The 25040-nt window shown below is 42.5% G+C and overlaps 1 protein-coding gene across 1 annotated transcript; it reads right to left on the bottom strand.

The window, feature by feature from the left end:
* Positions 1-418: 418 nt before the first annotated feature.
* cul1a (cullin 1a) lies at positions 419-24675 on the bottom strand. The gene is made up of 22 exons (XM_041842157.2): positions 24444-24675; positions 22076-22433; positions 21629-21806; positions 21254-21421; positions 21110-21160; positions 20896-20986; positions 20614-20777; positions 20308-20470; positions 5857-5987; positions 5601-5708; positions 5375-5481; positions 5084-5132; positions 4722-4853; positions 4389-4506; positions 4087-4163; positions 3853-3984; positions 3539-3631; positions 2199-2246; positions 1986-2068; positions 1734-1839; positions 1400-1513; positions 419-1153 (listed from the first exon to the last, which is right to left on the bottom strand). Exons 2-22 carry the CDS (start codon positions 22213-22215, stop codon positions 1073-1075), a joined length of 2334 nt encoding a protein of 777 aa, XP_041698091.1. The 5' UTR covers positions 22216-22433; positions 24444-24675; the 3' UTR covers positions 419-1072.
* Between the last annotated feature and the right edge of the window lie 365 nt (positions 24676-25040).

Below are 25040 nucleotides of genomic sequence, written 5' to 3'. Positions count from 1 at the left end.
GCTGCCTGTCTGAACACAGCCATTGATGTACATTCGGATTAAAACTGATCATGGGAAAGTAGCAACCTTCGGTTCTAATAGCCACAAAATACATCTTGATGACAAGCTTTATTCAAGCTTTACAGTTTACAAATGACTGGCAATGAACAGAAGTATTTCATTCATGGATTGTAATGTCAAGAAACCAGCACTGATCTATAATATCCAGGGCTGCATTTACACAGGCAGCACAGTTCTGATCTTTTTCCCCACTAGTTGGTCTTTTGACCAATCACATCAGATCTTTTCACGTCAGCTCTTTTTCAGAGCTAATCTGATTGGTCAAAAGACCAATTAGTGAAAACAGAATTGGGATGCATGTTTTAACACATCTCATCCCAATGTTCACATCAGCTTTGAAGGAATAAAAAACATCAGCGGGAATACAGAAACCTTTAATTTTATTTACCACACATTTAAAAAAAGTGAACCACACTATACAAATGTTTTTCTGGTAGCAGGTAACAATGCAGATTACACTTCTAATGGCCTTTTTCAAACACAGATCGCTTTCTGGAGGTGCAGCTAAAATTGCACTCATCTTTTTTTTAACATAGGTTCTTAATTTGCTACTGCCACGTAAAGCAGCAGAGTCTTCATAGCTTCTCGTCTATTACATATTTTTGCTTCTTAAATGCAGATACGCAGTAGCATGCAATCCTCGCTGTGAAGGGTTTTGATTGTTTGTTTTTTTGTATGTTATTAACTTTGCAAGATAAAGGTAAAGGGGTAAAGGTCTCTGTCCATATTTACATATCAAAATGTATCTGTCGATCCTGAGCAGTTCAGATGGGATCTTCAAACAAACACTGGGCGAGCAGCTATCCCATAATCTCCGAGTTTAAAGGGAAGTCCAGCTTTAGCAACCACCTTGATGATTCAGACAACTTTTTTCTTCTTTTATGATTTTTTCTTTTTCTCCTTCTGTGCTCGCATTCCTGACAACATTGGCCAAATGTCAAAAGGAATGATGTTTATTACTCAAGAGACAACTTTAAAAAAAGAAAGGAAGGTGGAGAACAATGAAAAGGTTTTAAGCCAAGTAGCTGTAAGTGTCTTTCTCTCCGTCGACACGCTCCAGGTACTCCTTCTCTATCAGGATGTCGATACATTTCTGAAAGACAAACATACATGACCATTACTAACATGGCAGATGTTGCATACAGAAAGTGGTTTCCATAAACCTACAGGAAATAACCCTAATTTTAAAACAGAGTATAGATTTGTTACATTTCTGAAAGACACAAACAAGCCCATTCCTACCATGGCAGATGTTGCATTTACAGTATGTGGTTTCAAGAAATCCTCTGGGGTAAGGTAAATTGCCATCTAATGCTGCCTAATTTACAGCATAATTTACCTTGATGACTGGGACTCTTGGTTTGAACCTGGATGACAGCTGGTTCAGCACCTCTGCCAGGAGTTGCTGATGTTTCAGCACTTTACGCATCTTCATGATTCTCACAATGGCAGCCTACAGCAGGGTAGAGAGAGAACACAGCAGGTTTAGACCAAAATGATCCTGCATGAATATTCTAGACCAGAGAGATTGTTTGTGCACGTTAGACAATAGACATAGATTTTTGTGAGTTTGAATGAGTGCTTGACAAGGTGAGTGATGTTGACAGTGGCAGCATGTAGTGTGTGAGTTAGATCAGGGGGAAAAAAATTGAATAGCGTGATGTACAGTGTACCTGTATTAACAGCTTCCTGTCCTCCTCTATGTTCTTGTGAGTGGTTTCCTGCTCCTGCTTCTGCTCGGTCTTCATTGGCACGTTAATGTTCACCCGAAGTTTTTTGCTGTAAAGATTCAAATCTAAATTTATCAGCAACAGTTCATGGAATCTATTACAGTACAGTAACAGCATAGCAATTTTGAATATCTGTTTTCCACAATTTGTAGGCTTGTGATCTATATTGATAACATGGCGTGTGTAATCACTCACTTTTTGTATCCCAGGAAGAGTTTTATTAAGGTGTCTGGTTTGAACTCCACGTCATCCACATTTGCATTCTCATCCTCCAGGACCTGGACAACAGAACATTGCTTGGGTCAAAGTTGAAACTTTCAGAAAAAATCCACAATGCAGAATAGTTAGCTCCCTAGCAACTGGAGTTTTTGGTAGATCATCTGATAATAAGAGAGGCATAAAACCTACCAGCAATTTAGACTTCAACAGGATTTGCAACACCTGCACCAAAATGTCCTGGGGAGAACAAAAACAAAACAGGCAATGTATAAGGCAAATACTGGACTGTTGCTTTCAGCTTATACACAGAGTATACCAAACATTAGGAACACCTTCCTAATATTGAGTTGCACCACCCCACATGCAGTCATCATTGTTTTGCACAAAATGTGCTTCACAAGCAAGGATATTGCTGCTAGTAAGATTGCACCTAAATCAACCATTTATCGGATCATCAAGAACTTCAAGGAGAGGTTCAATTGTTGTGAAGAAGGCGTCAGGGCGCCCAAGAAAGTCCAGCAAGCGCCAGGACCGTCTCCTAAAGTTGTTTCAGCTCCGGGATCGGGGCACCACCAGTGTAGAGCTTACTCAGGATTGGCAGCAGGCAGGTGTGAGTGCATCTGCACGCACAGTGAGTCGAAGACTTCCTGAGACCATTCATGTGTGGTCCTCTGTAGCTCAGCTGGTAGAGCACGGCGCTTGAAACGCCAAGGTAGTGGGTTCGATCCCCGGGACCACCCATACACAAAAAAAAAAAAAATGTATGCACGCATGACTGTAAGTCGCTTTGGATAAAAGCGTCTGCTAAATGGCATATTATTATTATTATTATTATAATGTGTGAGGTTGCTTCTCAGCCAAGGGAGTGTGCTCACTCACAATTTTGCCTAAGAACACAGCCATGAATAAAGAATGGTACCAACACATCCTCCGAGAGCAACTTCTCCCAACCATCCAATAACAGTTTGGTGACGACCAATGCCTTTTCCAGCATGATGGAGCACCTTGCCATAAGGCAAAAGTGATAACTAAGTGGCTCTGGGAACAAAACATCGACATTTTGGGTCCATGGCCAGGAAACTCCCCAGACCTTAATCCCATTGAGAACTTGTGGTCAATCCTCAAGAGGCAGGTGGACAAACGAAAACCCACAAATTCTGACAAAATCCAAGCATTGATTATGCAAGAATGGGCAGAGGTCTTGAAAAAGAAGGGTCAACACTGCAAATATTGACTCTTTGCATAAACTTAATATAATTGTCAATAAAAGCCTTTGACACTTATGGAATGCTTGTAAGTATACTTCAGTATACCATAGTAACATCTGACAAAAATATCTAAAAACACTGAAGCAGCAAACCTTGTGAAGACCAATACTTGTGTCATTCTCAAAACTTTTGACCACGACTGTACACTCAGTGTATATTCCCTTCACAGCATAACGTCTTCCTTTGAAAGACCATCCATAAAAGAGAATGGTCTCTGACTGTCTGTAGCCAACTAGATTCCATTGAGTTGTCAGTACTCACTAGCTTGATCTGCGTGCTGTCAGCAAGCTGCTGCACTGTGTAGACGTCTTCAGCGTTGTACTGCAATAGGATGGCCATCTGGAAGGTAGAAGCCTGGGAGGACAGGAGGAGCAACAGGGAATACGTCAAAACCATTCAACAGCAGAGCAACTCAGCTCCGTGCATTTTGTTGATTTCTGGATTTTTTTAGTGTTATAGTGAGCACACACCAGTACGTTTGTTCAACAGTGATGGTTGATGAAAATCCCTAACGTGAGAGTCTGAAAGGAAATAATCGTATCTTATCTGATCAGAGAGACAACACCTTTAATCACCTGCAGAGTGTATCTGTTCTTAAAGCAGTTGGTGACCAGCTCTCCTTTGGACAGGTGGTAGAGCCAGGTCAGCTTGCGCCCGCTGTGTCTGCTGGCGTAGAAGGCCGTGAACCTTTGGTAACTCCTCTCCAGCTGAATGAGGGTAGGAGAGAATAAAATAGAAAACAGTGAGTAAACAGGGATCAACTTCAGTAAATTGGGTCACTGTGGAGGGGATCAGTTAGAGTGTCTCACCTCGGAGGGCAAAGCAAATGTACAGGACTGCTGGAAGGGCCAGGAACCAGAACTGAGGACCTGGATGCTGAAGTCCACTGGAACGCACACACACAGAAAACAGATCAGCAATCTTCTTACAATAGTTATTTAATACAATGTGATTGTTTTAAAGTTTGGTTAGGAAAATCTAGGGCCCTACTAACTCAATCCAGGTAACCAGGTTTCCGAGATTAAGAAACTCCTTTCTGTCATCACATAATTAATCCCAGAATGGGGACAATGTCCCACTGCATTTCAGAGTCACAGACAGATATACTCACAGTCCAAAGGCTCAGAGTTGGTGAGGTGCTTTTTGAACTGTTCATTTAGGTCTTTGCTGACTCCGATGTCCTGGAACATGCGCTGGAGTTTGGAGGTATACTCGAAGCCGCACGCTTGCTGTTGGGAAAGAGGGCAGGACATACCATTAGGACATGGGGGATCCCAGGTAAAACACAGTCCAAAGACTTAGCAACCAGAGAATATCTTACAGATTTGTACTTCAATAAACTGCCACTAGTTACCAATCACAATGTAATGTCAATATCACATTGAAAATGGCCAATTTAAAACATTGTCATGAGGAGGTCAACTCAATTTTAGTGGTATAGTACCTTTAGTTTGGAGATCATACTGGCTTCAGCGTCATCGCTGGCACTGTTCTGATGGACTAACCGCTTAGCCAGCATCTTGGCGTAGAACTTCTGGAACACATCTTTGTCCTCTATGTACTTGAAAACCACCATCTAGGGAAGACAACACATACAAGTTAGAGAGAGTTGTGAATAGAGACCAGGTCTCGTAAACCAACTAAAATGCAACACCGGGCTGAAGGAGTGGGAGGAGATTGGGTCTGCAATGGAGGGCAGGCAGTGCGGAAATCCCACTTTTCATCCTGTCGACCAGGATAATGTATAAGATGCAGTACCAGTGTGGCAGCTGAACACTTTTGAGAAAAAGCAGTCCTCCAACTCACCACTTGGTTTAGTGTGTCTTCTAGCTCTGCCTCCTCTGGGTTCTTTGAGCTGTGCAAAAAAAAAGAATTTAATTTAAAATCAGACATCCTGCTCTTGTATGTTAGCAGTGTCTAGTAAAACCACAAGAAGAGTAGACTTCGTATTGACTCTAGTCAATGTGAACCATTTCAGAACAAATGTCCATAGCAATACTGAAGTGCAGGCTACTGGTCTCAGGCGTACGTAGACTTGAATATCAAACTGTGGTTCGGAGTTATGTATTGAGTGAATGTGCCAGAGCAGAGATGCACCTCTTCTTCAGCAGAGAGTCACAGTATCTAGCCAGCAGCTCTGGGGATTTGCTGGACGACTGCACCATCTTGGTCACAGCATTGTTGTTTATGAAGCGTCCACAGGCCTTTAAAGAGAAAAATGGGTGTTCAAAGTTAAGAACAACAACAACAGTGTAAGTGTGTGTAAGTGTGACACCGTCTGAAAACATCTTACACCACAAAATATAGAAAAATATGAACATACCTTATCCAGAGCAGCAACAAAACCAGCATCGTTGTTGAACGCTGACATTACTAAAGCATTATACTTCTTGTGGACGTCTAAGATGGTCTGGACATACATTTTGGGATCCTGTGGTGAAATAAATGAAAACAATACAGTCAAGGATCACCCAAGTGAACTGGAGAGAGGACTGTCTCAGATTATTCTAATAAAGATGTGAACCTTTGGGTAAAACACAATGTGTACATTTCACTATTAAATCCATTGTAGTTCTTACATTGAGAGCTGCTTCTCCACACTTCTCTATAGCAGCAAGGCCCTGGTTGTATATGTGCGTCTCCAGGAGTTTCTTCAGCTCTCCCAATCCATCAGTGATCCGGGATACCAAATTGTACATCCGCCCAAGGTCTACAGAGAGAGAGAAAGAGATATAAGAATTGATGGTGATGCATGGCCACAGACATATTTACACAGCCAAAGCTCACATGGAAAGTACAGTGCATTCAGAAAGTATTCATACATCTTGACTAGGGCTGTGGCGGTCAAGAAATTTCGTCAGCCGGTGATTGTCAAGCAAATAACTGTCGGTCTCACGGAAATTGACCGTTAATTAACATAAACACATTTAGTATCTCCAGGCTTCCACACATAGCCTACAAGCCACTGATGCAGACCTTTGGAACATCTGCATTTTAAAAATGCAAATAAAAACATGTAATATAGCCTATACAGTGGGGGAAAAAAGTATTTAAAATCAGCCACCAATTGTGCAAGTTCTCCCACTTAAAAAGATGAGAGAGGCCTGTAATTTTCATTATAGGTACACGTCAACTATGACAGGCAAAATGAGAAGAAGAAAAAATCCAGAAAATCACATTGTAGGATTTTTAATGAATTTATTTGCAAATTATGGTGGAAAATAAGTATTTGGTCAATAACAAAAGTTTCTCAATACTTTGTTATATACCCTTTGTTGGCAATGACACAGGTCAAACTTTTTCTATAAGTCTTCACAAGGTTTTCACACACTGTTGCTGGTATTTTGGCCCATTCCTCCATGCAGATCTCCTCTAGAGCAGTGATGTTTTGGGGCTGTCGCTGGGCAACACGGACTTTCAACTCCCTCCAAAGATTTTCTATGGGGTTGAGATCTGGAGACTGGCTAGGCCACTCCAGGACCTTGAAATGCTTCTTACGAAGCCACTCCTTCGTTGCCCGGGCGGTGTGTTTGGGATCATTGTCATGCTGAAAGACCCAGCCACGTTTCATCTTCAATGCCCTTGCTGATGGAAGGAGGTTTTCACTCAAAATCTCACGATACATGGCCCCATTCATTCTTTCCTTTACACGGATCAGTTGTCCTGGTCCCTTTGCAGAAAAACAGCCCCAAAGCATGATGTTTCCACCCCCATGCGTCACAGTAGGCATGGTGTTCTTTGGATGCAACTCAGCATTCTTTGTCCTCCAAACACGACGAGTTGAGTTTTTACCAAAAAGTTCTATTTTGGTTTCATCTGACCATATGACATTCTCCCAATCCTCTTCTGGATCATCCAAATGCACTCTAGCAAACTTCAGACGGGCCTGGACATGTACTGGCTTAAGCAGGGGGGACACGTCTGGCACTGCAGGATTTGAGTCCCTGGCGGCGTAGTGTGTTACTGATGGTAGGCTTTGTTACTTTGGTCCCAGCTCTCTGCAGGTCATTCACTAGGTCCCCCCGTGTGGTTCTGGGATTTTTGCTCACCGTTCTTGTGATCATTTTGACCCCACGGGTGAGATCTTGCGTGGAGCCCCAGATCGAGGGAGATTATCAGTGGTCTTGTATGTCTTCCATTTCCTAATAATTGTCCCACAGTTGATTTCTTCAAACCAAGCTGCTTACCTTTTGCAGATTCAGTCTTCCCAGCCTGGTGCAGGTCTACAATTTTGTTTCTGGTGTCCTTTGACAGCTCTTTGGTCTTGGCCATAGTGGAGTTTGGAGTGTGACTGTTTGAGGTTGTGGATGTGACAGGTTAAAGGACATATTCATAGCCTGTTATACACTAAAAAGTATTAGTAAGTTCATGGTATGTAAGGATCTTAAAATATCTAAGGTTAAAAAGATCATGCATCCAGTACTAGTTCATAGAGATTGATAAAATTCATAAATGTGTTAAAATCCGTCAAGTGTAAAAGGGTAAATATTGTAAGAGGAATGTGTAAACGTTATATTGACTACTTTACTTTGTGGTGCCTAATTTAAGGGTAAAAGTGTTAATCTGTGATCTACTAAATGCTCTTAATCTATGAGCCTGAGATCGATTGCTCTGGTCTCCACCCAACTTTTTGGGGAAATCGCGGTCTTTTTTCCTCATACTAAAGTTTTCAGTGAGGAAACAACTGCGTCACTCTCGTGATTATTTCTCCCCTTTTTCAGGTACGTTATTGATATAAAACGAGTTAATTTGAATGTAATAACTTGCTAACATGTCAAGAGAGTTTAAGGTATGTGTTAGTAACATCTTGAGTAAGTTAGAGTTAAGTTGAAGGGAGTACTAGGTGCGTGTGTGAGGGAAACTTGCTTGGTTGCAGCGAAATAGCTTCATATTGAGAGTAGCTGCCATTTTATGCTAATTGTGAATGAACATGTGCGCTGTTAATAATATATTTGGGGTTATTTGTATAATGTGTTTCGAATACTTTGTTGACATGGTTGATAAATGTAGTTATGGGTTACTGAGCTAAAGCTACTTTGTGATTGACAGTTATATTGAAACATTTGTATATGTTTTAGTGAATTACAGTTTATGCTGTTGTGACTTGAATAAGCTTTGTACCCTACAAAACTCTGGTTCCTGTAGATCTGTTGTTCTGTAAAATGTGGTATTTTTGTAAAACTTATTATACTAAAGTTTTCAGTGAGGAAACAACTGCGTCACTCTCGTGATTATTTCTCCCCTTTTTCAGGGGCGTAACATTTTGGAGGCTCCGCTGAGATTGCTGCTCAGATGTCCGGCTTCCACATCCTGGTCGCTGAATTCTGAGCCAGCCAAATCCCTACATAACAACCCAGGCAGGCTGCAGTGAGGAAAGTGTTGCTGTTCGAGGGGAGCTGGAAGTTGGTGGTTAAGTACGTGTCAACTGAGGCCGTTGAGAGACCATCAGAGACAGTAAGGACCATCTAATTCAGAGTCAACTCCTGCACAGTAAAGGTTCCTCCTGTCCTGTCAACATGACAACCGCCTTGGAAGAACTACAGGAAGAGGTAGTAGGAGAATTGCACACCCTGACTAAAGACAAGTTACTAGACGTATGTGATTTCCTTGACATATCAGGCGAACAGAGAAGAGATGTTCAAGAAAAATCCCGCATATCACTGATGACTCACATTATGATGTTCCTTGAAAGAGAGGAAGTTGCAGAGTTAGAAGATGGCGGCATGTCGGAATTATTGCTACTTAAAGACAAAATGACAGAGATGATCAGTGGCATAGATAGCAAGACAGGGCAAACTGACCATGATATTGAAACAGCCAGAACACATCACATAATCGAGGGACTGAGAACTGTAACCCCACAACAAGGGGTGGGAACTGAGCAGAGTACTGCAGACAAAGCCAGTGATTCTCTGCGCCAGCCCCAACCCCCTGCCCATCTTCAGAGGAGCATGCAGCTCTCACCCAGTGCACAGCCCGGCTCATACTGGCGCAAAGAGTTAAAAATGTCTGGGCAGATAGGTGAACCGGGCCAGAAAGATAAACTGACTTTTTCCAGCCTTGCCCATCAGATTGAGAATGGACTTAACAGAGGCTATCCTGAGGTAGAAATAGTAGACGCAGTAATCAGGGCTATTTCTCCAGGCTCACAGCTACGCAGCTACTTGGAAGGTAAACCCCAGCTAACTCTTCCCACACTTAGATGCATCCTGCGTTCCAACTTCCAAGAGAAGAGTGCAACAGAGCTTTACAAACAGCTAGCTTCAGAAGCACAGCATAGCAAGGAGACCCCTCAAAGCTTCCTGATGCGCGTCTTAGATTTGAGGCAGAAAGTACTATTTGCGTCCCAGGAGTCAGAATCAGGGCTTAAGTATGACCCTGCTCTAGTCCAGCGCATGTGTTTACACACAGTCCTTACCGGTCTCCAGAGTGACAGTATCAGGATAGACATGCAGCCTCTCCTGCTTGATAGCGAAACATCAGATGAGGTTTTGCTAGAGAAGCTTAACATTGCTTGTGCTAATGAGTTAGAAAGACGAAACAAAAAGCGTTTTAATGCCCCACAGCCTGCTACAACTGTAAGTGTAGTCCAGTTAGAAGATACGCCATCTGCAAAGTGTCCTGTGAAGGAAGCCAAAGCTAAGATACCCGCAGAACTGTTAACAGAGTTAGCTGAACTTAAGACAGGTGTAGCTTCCCTAAAAGGTCTCAGTGCCGAGATTGCTCAGATTAAGGAGACATTACAGCAGCCTGTTTCAGTCATCGCCTTATGCCCATGCCCCGCTTCCAGTTAGGAGGCCAGATAGGGACCCCCAGCCACCTGTTTCCCAGCAGCAGTATTACAGCAACTACAGTCAGCCCCAAGCACCTGACCCTGCGCAGTATCAATATGCACCTAACCTGTATACCAACCGCTCTGCTCAAGCTCCAAGGAGGTGTTTTGTCTGCCAGCAGGCCAGAACAGATGCACGCTGCACACACTGCTTCCGATGTGGGAGTGGAGAACATTTTCAAGCTGGATGTAAAATCCGGGGAGTCAGACCATCCAAAGAGGCCCCTTTAAACGGGGAAGGGTTACCGCTGAGGGACAAGTGTTAACCGTAGCTACCATAAAGTCCCAGAAATGTGCAAATTGTGCCAGAGAAGATTCATTTGAGAACCTGAAACAATGTTCATCATGTAAAGAGACACTGTACTGTTCCAAAGGATGTCAAAACCAACATTGGACTAAACATAAGGAAAAATGCACTCACCTGAAAATTGACTCTACCTGTGAAAAGCTTTCCTGTACAGAAGAAAATGCCCACTCTTTACCATCCCTAGCTCAAGGTTGCCACCCCCATAAGGTCACCTCGCTAGTCGGTAGACAGTGCCTTGTTGAGTGTCACCTGAATCGCCACCACCTCCAAGCTCTATGGGACACAGGCTCTCAGGTATCGGTCATTGACGAACGATGGAAAGCGGAATCTCTCCCAAACGCAAGGCTGAGGGATGTTTCAGAAATTCTGGACTCACCTGATGATCTAAGATTGACGGCAGCAAATGGGACTGAAATGCCGTACCTGGGATGGATCGAAACAACTTTTCGGCTAGCCTCTGAAACTGACCAAACGAAGGAACTGATCATCCCAGTGCTGGTAATGAAAGGCTGTCACCTATCTCATCCCATCATAGGTTTCAATGTTATTGAGCACATCCTGACAAGGACCAAAAGACTAAACGGTACAGTACAGTGAAAAAAGCTTTCCCAAGCCTCAAAAGAAATAAGGTGAGGGCTTTTATACAGGCTGTTAGCGCAGAACAGACAGATGAATACGCAGTGAAAACCAAGAAAGAGAAGGTTGCTGTACCAAAACACAGTAGCATTCAGATTGAGGCCGTGTAGCTTCCCAGCCTTTCAAAGACGACATGACAATGCTTTTCCAGCCAGACCTGAACCCGCAGTGGCCAGATGAACTTGAGTTCTTTGACACACTAGTCAGAGTTAAGAAAGGTGTTTTTCCAGTTGTCATGCTTGATGTCTCTAACCCCACTGACCACGACATTGCCCTGCTAGGACGCACCATAATCGGTACAGTACAAACCATTATGACTGTGTTACCTGCCCAAGTCTTTGAAAAAGCTGTCACCCCAGCCACAGTGAATCACACCAGTGTTCAAACCTCATGTACTGCTACTGAACAGTGGGATCCACCAGTAGGTTTAAGTCACCTAACCGAAGAACAGAGAGAGGTTGTTAGGAAAATGCTTAGAGAAGAGTGTCACTCCTTCTCCAGATCAGACAATGACATTGGCTGCATTGAACGATTGAAAATGACTATTTCTCTAAAGGACTCTGAACCAGTCAAGCGCACATACATGTCAGTGCCCAGGCCACTGTATCAGGAGATGAAGGGCTACCTTCATGACCTCATAGCCCAGGGTTGGGTTAGGAAGTCAAACTCTTCATATTCTTCACCTGTCGTTTGCGTTAGGAAGAAGGACGGGACCCTCCGGTTGTGTATAGATTACAGAGACCTGAACAGAAAGACACATCCCGACCGCCAGCCCATCCCTCGGGTCCAGGACATCATGGACAGTTTAGGTGGTAATTCCTGGTTCTCCCTTTTAGATCAGGGAAAAGCATATCACCAAGGGTTCATCTCTGAAGAAAGCAGATCACTGACAGCCATTGTGACCCCATGGGGACTCTATGAGTGGATACGTATGCCATTCGGCCTCATGAACGCTCCTGCAGCTTTTCAGCGTTGTATGGAGGAATGTTTGGAAGGGCTCCGGGACAACATCTGCATTCCTTATCTGGACGACACGCTAGTTTTCAGTAAAACTTTCGACAGCCATGTGAATGATGTGCAAAAGGTTTTGCAGCGTCTCAGAGAGTATGGCATCAAACTCAAGCCAAGTAAGTGTGATCTCTTTAAACCCCAGGTCCGTTATTTGGGCAGAATAGTGTCTGCAGACGGCAGCAAAGTTGACCCAGCCGATTTTGAAGCAGTAAGAGCATTGAAAGAGATCAGACCACAGACTGTGGGCCAGCTCAGAAAAATGCTTGGTTTACTCACTTACTACAGACAGTACATCAAAGACTTTTCTAGGAGGGCCAGCTGTCTGTATGAAATTACCTGACCACCCACGGAAAGCAAAAACAAAGAAAGTAAGTCATGTGGTGCCCTCAAACAAGCCAATCCTGTGGACTGACCAGCATCAACAGGCACTTGAACAGCTGATTGAGTGTCTGCTTCACCCACCAGTCTTAGGTTTCCCTGACTTCACTCAGCCATTTGTTGTACACACTGATGCGTCACACCAAGGCTTGGGAGCAGTTCTTTATCAAGAGCAAGATGGGAAGCTTAGGGTCATTGCTTATGGTTCTTGAACCTTAACAGCAGCTGAGAAGAACTATCACTACCACTCTGGCAAGCTAGAATTTCTAGCTCTAAAATGGGCAATCACTGATAAGTTCCATGATTATTTGTACTATGCTCCGACCTTCACTGTATACAGTGATAACAACCCGCTCAGCTACATTCTGTCTACTGCAAAACTGAACGCAACCACTTCCAGGTGGGTTGCAGAATTGGCTGATTTCCACTTTACAATAAAGTACAGGCCAGGCAGAGAGAACGGTGATGCAGATGCTTTGTCGAGGATGCCACTGGATGTAGAGTCACTGATGAGAGAATGTTCTGAGGAGCTTCCACCAGACACCATTGCCGCCACTATACAAGCAGTAGAGGTACAGAAAGAGCCTTTTGTGCCTTGGTCAATTTCAGCTGCATCTATGTCAGTATCAGCTGAAGGTGAGACAACTACAGCAACAATCAGCTCGATCCCAAAAGAGGGGATAAGAGAGGCACAAGAGTCTGATCCGGTCATCCGTCCTGTGCTCGATTTCAAGCTGTCTGGTTCCAAACCGCCAGTTAAAGAGCAAAAAGGAATTCAGTCCAAAGACAAAAATGCCTATTCAGAGAATGGGACAAATTGACAATCGACAGTGATGGTATTCTTTACAGAGTCACTACAGCCCGTAAGCAGTTAGTTCTACCAGAGCAGTACAAAGGTAAAGTGATGGAAGAGTTGCACAATAACATGGGACACCAAGGTACTGACCGCACTGTATCACTAGTACGTGACCGCTTCTTCTGGCCTTATATGCAATCTGACATCGAGCACTATGTGACTAAAAACTTGTAGCTGTGTCAAGCAGAAAAAAGCCAGGCCATGAAACAAGAGCTCCTCTGACAAACATTGTGACAACACAGCCATTTTAACTGGTATGTATAGATTTCCTCCATCTCGACAGATGCAAAGGGGGGATATGAGTACATCCTCGTGATTGTTGATAATTTTACACGTTTCACTCAAGCCTACGCCACCACATCAAAGTCAGGAAAAACTGCTGCAAATCTCATCTTCAATGACTTTGCCCTGAAGTTTGGGTTCCCCTCCCGCATCCACCATGACCAAGGGGAGAATCGAAAATCAGTTGTTCCATCAGTTAAAGAAACTCAGTGGCATGGCGGGTCCAGAACAACACCCTACCACCCGATGGGGAACGGTCAAGTGGAACGAATGAACAGAACATTGTTGCAAATGCTAAAGACACTAACTGAGACACAAAAGTCAAACTGGAAGGAGTCTCTAAACAAACTGGTTTATGCCTATAACTGCACCTGCTGCAAGTGACTGGCTATTCACCATTTTATCTTCTGTTTGGGAGATCACCCAGGCTTCCAGTTGATATGTTCTTTGGATTGTGCACAGAGGCAGGTTCCAGTAACCAGCGAGACTACGTGGAGAACTGGAAACGAGGAATGGAAGAAGCATACGCCATTGCAAATGAAAATGCTCAGAAAGCTGCTGAAAGAAGTAAGAAGTACTATGACACTAAAGTTAGGAGTTCAGTGCTACAGCCTGGCGAGCGAGTTCTGATTAAAAACCTGACACCAAGAGGAGGACCAGGCAAACTCCGTAACTATTGGGAAGATCAAATTCACACAGTAGTGAGACAAATGGGTTCAGACCTGCCGATTTATGAGTTGAGACCGGAAAAGGGTAGGGGACGCTCCCGGGTCCTGCACAGAAACCTGCTCATGTCCTGTGACTACTTACCTTTTGAGAGACAACCAGAAATGACTAAAGATGACAAAAGTAAGAAAAAGAGACATCAGCCTGGATCACAGCCTCAAGATTCTGATGAAGACAGCGGGGATGAATATGACCTTCATCATGAGCCGCTACAGGTCCCCACATCTCCTACAGTACCTGAGAGGTATGCTGAACCAGCGAGAGAGTCGGAAAACAGGCCCCCACCAGTGAAACAGACAGTTGCGGTGCCAGTTCCTGATACGCTACCAGCACAGCTTCTTGTTGAAAATCAGCTGGAGGAGAAAACAACAGTTAAAGAACTGCCTGCTGAGGAGATGCCTGATGATCATCCACTAAGTGCCTTTCCTTCATTAAACTGCTGCTGCTGAACCTGAGGAACCAGCTTACCAGCTGCCACAAAGAGAGAGACACCCTCCAAGACGTATCACCTATGATCAGCTTGGTATCCCTTCCTGCTACAGTATCCAGCCACAGCCACATTTGTTCCCTGTCTACCCTGCACCAGGACTGGTTCCATGGCTGCCATCACTACAGCGATATTACCTTCAGCCACCCTACATGTATGGACTTCAGCAAACTTGAGGCCACAGACAGAGTTGACATGTTTGACCACGGACTACTGACTGATTTCACAGACTTTCACGAGAGAATTAGCAGACTATGCATATAGATCATTAAAACTGATGGACTGTTGACAATAGTATGAGAAAAGACTGCTTATGGACTGTTTATACAGCTGGTCAACAGATATGGACTGTGAATATAACTTCTTGGTTCTATTTGAACTGTGAACTTTGACCTCTGCTCAAGGACTAGCTTACAGAAGAGGATTTTCTACGTCCAGTGCTTATAGACTGTTTAAGAAGACAATGTTGGTAATGTTGGGACAACATTTATTTTGTCGGGGAGAGTGTGACAGGTTAAAGGACATATTCATAGCCTGTTATACACTAAAAAGTATTAGTAAGTTCATGGTATGTAAGGATCTTAAAATATCTAAGGTTAAAAAGATCATGCATCCAGTACTAGTTCATAGAGATTGATACAATTCATAAATGTGTTAAAATCCGTCAAGTGTAAAAGGGTAAATATTGTAAGAGGAATGTGTAAACGTTATATTGACTACTTTACTTTGTGGTGCCTAATTTAAGGGTAAAAGTGTTAATCTGTGATCTACTAAATGCTCTTAATCTATGAGCCTGAGATCGATTGCTCTGGTCTCCACCCAACTTTCTGGGGAAATCGCGGTCTTTTTTCCTCATACTAAAGTTTTCAGTGAGGAAACAACTGCGTCACTCTCGTGATTATTTCTCCCCTTTTTCAGGTACGTTATTGATATAAAACGAGTTAATTTGAATGTAATAACTTGCTAACATGTCAAGAGAGTTTAAGGTATGTGTTAGTAACATCTTGAGTAAGTTAGAGTTAAGTTGAAGGGAGTACTAGGTGCGTGTGTGAGGGAAACTTGCTTGGTTGCAGCGAAATAGCTTCATATTGAGAGTAGCTGCCATTTTATGCTAATTGTGAATGAACATGTGCGCTGTTAATAATATATTTGGGGTTATTTGTATAATGTGTTTCGAATACTTTGTTGACATGGTTGATAAATGTAGTTATGGGTTACTGAGCTAAAGCTACTTTGTGTTTGACAGTTATATTGAAACATTTGTATATGTTTTAGTGAATTACAGTTTATGCTGTTGTGACTTGAATAAGCTTTGTACCCTACAAAACTCTGGTTCCTGTAGATCTGTTGTTCTGTAAAATGTGGTATTTTTGTAAAACTTATTATACTAAAGTTTTCAGTGAGGAAACAACTGCGTCACTCTCGTGATTATTTCTCCCCTTTTTCAGGGGCGTAACATGGACAGGTGTCTTTTATACTGATAACAAGTTCCAACAGGTGCCATTAATACAGGTAACGAGTGGAGGACAGAGGAGCCTATTAAAGAAGAAGTTACAGGTCTGTGAGAGCCAGAAATCTTGCTTTTTTGTTATTGACCAAATACTTATTTTCCACCATAATTTGCAAATTAATTAATTAAAAATCCTACAATGTTATTTTCTGGATTTTTTTCTTCTCAATTTGTCTGTCATAGTTGACGTGTACCTATGATGAAAATTACAGGCCTCTCTCATCTTTTTAAGTGGGAGAACTTGCACAATTGGTGGCTGACTAAATACTTTTCCCTCCCCACTGTACCTTCACAATAAATCCATTATTTATTTTAGACAGGTCTAAAGAAGCATGATATGAAGAAAACGTAGTCTATTTCAGAAGAACAGAATAGCATACTCTGAGTTGTCCTTATGTTAGGTCCTGATCTTGCTATGCCAAATGACTATGGGCTACACTAGTTAATTTAGCAGAAAAGATTTGCTTAGAATTCCGTGTCATTATTTTATAGTATGAAGAATACAATTGAACAAAGCTGAATAAAATAGAAAGGATATTTTCTCCAAATGATTTGAGGTAGTGCGCACATGCGGTTAGTCTGTGTTGAGCAGTTAAGAAATAGGTACTCCTATATGCTTAATTTAGAGTTATTAATGTAACTTTAGCTGTTCTACAAACTTTGGGATATATGTTTAGATTTTTTATACATTGTAAGGCTGCATGATGCGACTAATAAAAAAGTCGCTTGAAAAGGCATGAGCTCTGCTTTGCTTTTTGCGCAGGCTGTACACACTACATCAGTCACTCATTCAGAATTTGACAAGCACTTGATAATGCCTAGAAATTCACGGCGGCATCCCCTTCGTGTGGCCGTAATGCACCCTAAAAAAAATCCATGCCTTTTGCAGCCAGTGGCCGCTGTGCCCTTCTCCCTGAGTGCTGAGCGCTCCGAATCACCTCTCACTCACATGGCTCTCCATCACGTGATCGGGTCTTTCTCACAGGCTACAAGTGAAGACAGACAAATCGGGGAAGCAACGGCGCGTCCTTATCCAATTCCGAGGTGCATATTGAAGATATTGGAAGAACTGTCCACATTTACTTTTCGTCAGCCAACAAGATGAGTAGGCCTAACGAACAGCAAAAGCACTAGCCTATGTCAATCTACTATCCCCCATAGTACAAAAGTCGACCTATTCTATTCTGTGCGAGAAATAAATATTCCAAACATAGTCTGGGACAGTTGTGGGATGCGATAGATCCCAAATTAATATAACCACTAGCATCAAAAAAACGTTTTTACACAATGTGGCTGACGCAACAGATCAGAAAGTTTAGCTTAAAATGTTAAACTATTAGGCTATTTCTTCACATTATAAGCACAGCAATGCGCACATGGTAGTAGGCTATAAGCGCAAATGTTCCATTAGCAAATGCAATTATGCATGTAATGATTTAATTATGAAGTTGCATTTTTATGGTGAAAATTATCTTCCCCAAACTTGAAACTCCCTCGCTGCCTATGTATGCCAGTTAGGCTCTTCTTTTACCCCTTGTAAAGTGGATTAATGTGCTTAATTATAAGAAGTTATTTGGCCACTTTAGTTGTGATAAAACCTTATCAAAACATATTAGGCCTATGGGCTAGGCTACGACGATTATTCAAAAAAAGTAACAAAAAAAGGCATTGTTTCTTATGCTGGCCATCATTCACAAGCGATAATATATAATTCACAAGTGATAGGCTAATATTGTCACCTATCAGACTATTCTTGATTTAATCTTGTCTTTACATATACATTTGTTTGGATTTAGAATGGACCATTATCATGCACCTGTATCAAACAGTGTCAGCGGGAAAAATTACATGTCATCTATGCACTTAAATAGCGAATGGAGAATGCTTTTCCCGTGGTTCATTTTCATGCCAGCCAGGGGTGTAGAGCCTAACTGGCATACTCTAATGTGCTTAATATTAGGAAAGTTGAGAAATAAATATAGTATGCCTAGCCTATAGAAAGCTGATGGGATCCTCCTCTTTTTAGTAGAGGCCATTACTCTGTTTTCTCGCGCAATTGCATAGCCTATAGAAATGTTGCGCAACATGAGCTCATGGGCTCTCATGAAGTGTTTGATTCGATTTTCAATCTGACATCAATGCAAATGTTAATGATTAGAAGGACAATAGAGTGATGAGTACCAGGCAGTTAGCAAGTTTGGTAGGCTACTAATGACCAGCAGCAGCAGCAGCATCAGAGCTTGGAGAAGCCTAATTACCGTGACTAAACGGTCATGTGGAATTTGACTGCCTTCATGACTTCTGACTGCCGGTGTGGCAGTAATACAGTCACCCCAACAGCCATACCCTTGACTTATTCCACATTTTGATGTGCTAAAGCCTGAATTCAAAATGGATTAAAAAAATATTCTCACCCGTCTACACACAATACCCCATGATGACAAAGTGAAAACATTTGTTTGAAATTTTTGCAAATGTATTGAAATATCTCATTTATATAAGTGTTCACATCCCGTTGCTATGACACTAAATTGAGCTCAGGTGCATCCAATTTCATTTGATCATCCTTGAGATGCCACTACATCTTGGAGTCCACCTGTGACATATTCAATTGTTTGGACATGATTTAGAAAGAAACACATCTGTCTATATAAGGTCCCACAGTTGACAGTGCATGTCCGAGCAGAAACTATACCACAAAGTCCAAGTAGATGTCCAAGCTAGAATTGTGATGAAGCATATATCTGGGGAAAGGTATAAAACAATTTCTAGAGTGTTGAAAAAAATAAAATATGGAACTACCCAGACTCTGCCTAAAGCTGGTCGTCCGACCAAATTGAGCAACCGGGCAAGAAGGATCTTGGTGATGGAGGTGACCAAGAACCCAATGACCACTCTGACAGAACTACAGAGTTCCTTGGTGGAGATGGGAGAACCTGCCAGAAGGATAACAGCCTCTACAGCACTTCACCAATCTGGGCTTTATAGGAGAGTGTCCAGACGGAAGCCACTCCTGAGAAAAAGGCGCATTTCAGCATGCCTGGAGTTTGCAAAAAGGCACGTCAAAGACAGACCATAAGGCAAAATATTCTGTGGTCTGATGAGACAAAAATGTAACTCTTTGGCCTGAATGCAAAGCACTATGTCTGGAGAAAACCAGGCACAGCTCATCACTCGCCTAACACCATCTCTACCGTGAAGCATTGTGGTGGCAGCATCATGCTATGGGGATGCTTTTCAGCAGCAGGGACTGGGAGACTGGTAAGGATAGAGGGAACAATGAATGGAGCCAAATACAGGCAAATCCTTGATGAGAACCTGCTTCAGAGTGCAAACCTGCTTCAGAGGCATTTCACTGTACTTGTGCATGTGACATTAAAACTTGAAACCAACCTTAGACCGGTGTGTTCCAACAGGACAATTACCCAAAGCATACAGCCAAAGCAACATTGGAATGGCTTCAGAACAAGAATGTGAAAGTCCTTGAATGTCCCAGCCAAAGCCCAGACTTAATTCCCATTGAAAATCGTCGGAAAGACTTGAAGATTGCTGTTCACTGCCACTCCCCATCTAACTTAACAGAGCTTGAGAAAATCTGCAAGGAAGAATGGGAGAAAATCCCCAAATGCAGATGTGCAAAGCTGATACAGACATTCCAAAGACTACTCAAACCTGTAATCACCACCAAATGTGCTTCTACAAAGTATTGACTCAGTGGTGTGAATAAATTACTTATATAAATGAGATATTTCTGTATTTAATTTTAAATAAATTCTAAAAACATGTTTTCACTTTGTCATTATGGGATATTATGTGTAGACAAAAAAATTATAAAATAAAAACGTTTGATTTCATGCTGTAACAAGAACATTTGGAATAAATCAGGGGGTATGAATCATTTCTGAAGGCAATGTATAAATGTATGAAAAGTACATAAAGCACAAATCTGGCAATAGCAAAAAGGCAAGTCTGGCTGGCAATTGCCATGTGGACTCTCCGCCATACCTTCATTTTTGTCAGCGTCCAGAAGGTTCTGGAACTCTGTGTGGAAGATCTCCAGGTGCTTCTCGATGAGCACCTGCTCACACTTGCGGGCTAGCTCGTCCTGCGTGCTCTCATGGAGGTACACCTGCACCCTCCGCTGCTCCTCCAATAGACGCGCCTCAGCCTGAGAGAGAGACAGAAGGAGAAAGAGAGCAGAGGGAGAGACCGAAAGAGATGGAGAAAGAGAGAGGGATTCTGCACATTTTTACATTAAACAAAGGCTACTGATAAAGCAATTTGGCGCGATACACTGGTTTCATAACCCACCTTTTTCATGTATTCAGTAACTGGGTTTTGTTGCAGGAACTCTGTGCTCTCTCGTGTGTAAAAACGCTCAGTGTCCGCCAAGAACTGAGTCTCGAAGTACTCTTTGTAGACTGACAATGTGGGTCCTTTGGCAAAGGCATCATCCTCATTGAGACCCAACTCAACTGAAAGACACAACCTCCACTGTCAACCAACACATCATTTCAGAGCCATGATATCACATTTCGCACAACAGTTTCATATTGGTTGAACAACACACCATTAAAATATGCCAGGACCTACCATAGGACTGGACGACTCCACTGATAAGCCTGGTGTTGATAGTCTCTCCGTTACGTTCCTTCTCAATGAGCTTCAATACAGCATTTGTGACCTTAGTTGGGGGTGAAGACATTTAGGATCATAACTTCAACAAAATGTAACATATCACAATCTACTCACTAATCAACTAAGACTGGGAATAACTTTTCCACAGCTGATCTGAGGGGATACTCACTTGTTTATTCAAAGGTCTGAAAAGGCATTCTCTCCATGTCACCAAAGCGAGCTGAAAGGAGAGGAAAGGATTAGGCAATGCATACAATTGAGAAAACCATTGAAGAATGAGATTTAGGTTAACTAAAAAAATGTGTTGTCTTACAGAGTAGATTTCGTAGATCCCTTTGCGCCCCTCGTCACACTCGCGGCGGACCCAGTGCCGGTTGAGGTAGGCACAGATACCATTCAGCACTTTGCTGGAGAATCTGTAGTCTTCCCACTGCTGTGTGTAGAACTTTAATACACTCTCATCCATCAGGTCTTCTCCATCCTGCAGATGATGGGGACAGAGGGAGGAGAAGAAGAGAGAAGAGACTGATATTTAGTTAGAGATAAGCATGCAAATGTGGTAGGACATTTGATATGCTTCCTTTTAACCTCTACTGGAAGGGCTATTGGAGAATTAACCAGTAGGCTAATTCATTCAGTCGATTCATTGACCTCATTCCATTTAAAAAGGCACGGAACAGAGCATTACCTTGAGCAGGTTGGTCAGGTAGTTCTTGAGGAACTCCTTGAGTCTCTTGTAGAGCTCCAGGCCCACAAACTGTGCCCCTCCTGGGGTGGGGGCCTTTTTGGAGGGCTTGGATGGAGGGGGCCCTGCACCACGGGCCTGATTGGACTGATGCACACTGGTACAATAGTTATAAACATGTCTGGGTGGTGGGTTAAGGCAACAACATCAATGTAGAAACTTAAAATACTGACAATGGATTATCCCTAATATGCTTTAAACTGAGGCAAACCTGTGCTGGGGTCTTTCCCATAAAAACACATTTTTTCCAGCTTTGCCACTTTTTTCTGTCTTACCAGGCATAAAAGCCATCTGTTAGCTAACCCCCCCTCCCCTCCCCTCCCCTCCCCTCCCCTTAATAAACACACATTAGTCAGAGAAGCCTGGCAGTGTATCTATGTGGAAGGATACGTGTACAGTTCCATGTATCGTGATTTGGCCATGCTCTGTCTGGTGTACACCTGCTGTATTCCTGCTCGCAGGTCATCCCAGATCTGGTCCAGACCAATCTGCTTGAGCCCATGAGGGTTCTGGCTTCTGTTGGATGACATTATCTCTTTGCTTGTTGTTGCGCTCTTCTCAGTTGTTCCGTTTCCCGTCTTCTTTTATTGCTTGTAATGAAACCGTCAAGAGCTACTCCTCCATAAGGTGATGAAGAGATGGGCCACAATCTAACACAGAGACAAGGTGGGGTCTTCTCTTCGGACTGGCAGACAATCTTGGAAGACCCCCTTCAAGTAGCAATCAGAAGAGCACCCTGCCAAGAGACCTGCAAACAAACACACAAAAACATTGTAAGAAAGGAGCACACATTGTATAGGTCACGTAGTGCAGACCCTGAAGTGTAAGCAAAATTCTTGCATTGTAGAATGTTGGGATTGCAATAATCTATGTTGACATTCAAGTGAAAAAAATCATGACCTGGTTGGACAAAAAATGTATAATTAGGGTCTAGCTCATCAATAGTTGCACTTGAAACGGCTTCCATTGTAGACTACAGTACACAGCAAAATGATTGGAATACTTCCCCTGCCATACAAAGTTGGTATCTGCTATCCAGGTGCTAATGTATTGTAGAGATTAGGCAAGTCAGTGTTATATTGACTCCAGCCTCCCCTTGATCAAGACCCAACAGCTGGGCCTGAGATCTGACCTTCACTGGTCCTGAATATTGTAACTACACTACAGTGTCAGTAAGTGTGCCTGCCCACCCCAGTGCAGCCTGGCTGGGGGGAATATGGCTGACTGGATTGGGCTTTCCTTCCGCTTGAAACCTAAACCCTGCTGCTCTCAGCTTCTGTTGTTTAACCTGTGCAGGGCAGGCAGGGCTGATTTCCGGCATGGAGCAGGAGATCATTCAAGTGATATTGAATAATACATTGAAGGTAGAGAAATCACAAAGAAAAATAACAATAACTTAAGAGTAGACAAGAGTGATTTCAAGATGAGGCCTAATCTGACCTTGTTTCATTACGTGTTTGTATGTAAATATGTTAACTTAGATTCTACTAAGTCTTAGAATACAATCATAGACATAATATAGGCAAGGGGTAGGCAACCCTGGTCCTGGAGCAGGCACTTCCTGTTTTTGATTTAACTGACCTGGAAGACCAGGTGTGTTGAATTTAGGCAATCACTGAACTGATCATTTAGTTAAGTAGTGTGGTGCCTATTTGGGGAAAGATCCTGCAGTACGTGAGGCACTCCAGGAACAGGGTTGCCTACCCCTGATATAGGCTAACCAAAGCGTATACAATGATATCCTTGGATACTAAAGTCAAACATATCCTATGAGAATAGTCTTGAATGCAGAAACACTGCACACATTGTGCATGAATGACAAACATGAGATGGTAAGATAAATGTCGGGCCTAATTGTTAAATAACCAACTGGTCAAGATAATTACTATTTCAGTCAAGGCTCAAGTATTCATGAACTTATCACAGGGACAGGGTTGTCTCTAACCATGGCAACAGATGCAGATTAAGCAGCAAACGCACTGGATCAGGACAGTATGGTTTGGCAAAATGATTGCCACTTAGCTGGTGGCTAACAACAATCTTGGAGGGAATGTGATGTCTGGTTGCAATACAACATTACATATCTATTCTCTTTATATTGCTAGCTAGCTCTGTCAGTTGCACAACTGTTAATATTGATAGCTAGCTAGCCCATGGCAATATATTGTACAGTAAATAACAACATTCTGACAAAGCTAGCTATTACACCTGTGTACAGTCTCCATGCACGAGCTAGCCAAGGAAGCTTCTGAGCTTGTAGCTATCTAGCTTTGTCATGCCATGGCTAAACCTGTACTATTAACCTGGCCAGTGGTGCAGCGTAACCATAGCAGTTAGCAATGTTTTGAACTAGCTGACGCTAGCATTACATTTGTTGGGTGTAACTAGCTAGCTAGTAACTTTAAAACCAAATAGTCGATAACAATACAAACTGCAAATTTGGATATACAAATGTTATGACCAACCTACCAAACATAACTCACTGGCTAATACTATCAGGGTAACGTGAGCTAACTACCGTGAGAAATTAGGCCTGTTGTTCAGGCGCAACGCTACTGCTAACTTTAGCTACCTGACCACAGAAGCCAAATAACGTTACAGATAGACAGCCAGGGAGTGTTCTCTGTATAAACACAAAATAGTCGAGTGCGTGTTCAATTTTTGTATAACTAGCTAGTTAGATAAAATAATATCCAAGTTCACTGGTGATATTTGTATTTATGCTTAGCTACTGACTAGCTAGCTGACGTTAGCTTACCATCGTGTAGCAGTAGTGCTCGTTCTTGACTCCAAATGAAACAAAACAGTACCAATTAGAAACAAATTTTACGTTTATAATCTGAGTAAAGTATTGGAATACTCCTTTTCAAAGAGCAATCCCCGTTTCCCTCTAAATTATTTACTTTTCACTGCCACAACAATAGCTGCGGCAGTACATTGAAATAACACTTTACAACAAATCTGTGTTCCCAGAAAGATGTCCAATGGAATTTGAGAGTGGAATTTAAGGTTCCGGAAAAAGTCGGTGAATTATAATAGACATACTGTATGTTGTGCATGGAACAGTGTGGTGTGTGAGAAGTTCAAGGTTCTAATGAAAACTGATTGATAATCATGTATGCCACTACAACAAAAAACAACTAATGTTGTCATATTCTGAAACATACTGCAATTAATGATATTAGTATTGGTTTTATGCAGGGCTGGCCCCAGCCATAAATGACATTAGGGCCTAATAGTTTATGCCAAATAATGTCCCCCGGCCAAATAGTGTCCCCTCTGCATCACAATAGGATTGGATAAACTATTAGCATCCGTTGCTATATCAACGGTGTGATGACCTAATAATTAGAAT

This window comes from Coregonus clupeaformis, chromosome 21 (assembly GCF_020615455.1).
Source record: "Coregonus clupeaformis isolate EN_2021a chromosome 21, ASM2061545v1, whole genome shotgun sequence".
In the NCBI taxonomy this organism is placed as follows: domain Eukaryota; kingdom Metazoa; phylum Chordata; class Actinopteri; order Salmoniformes; family Salmonidae; genus Coregonus; species Coregonus clupeaformis.
The sequence above is the reverse complement of the archived record's forward strand: the minus strand, read 5'-3'. Positions and strand labels throughout refer to the sequence as shown.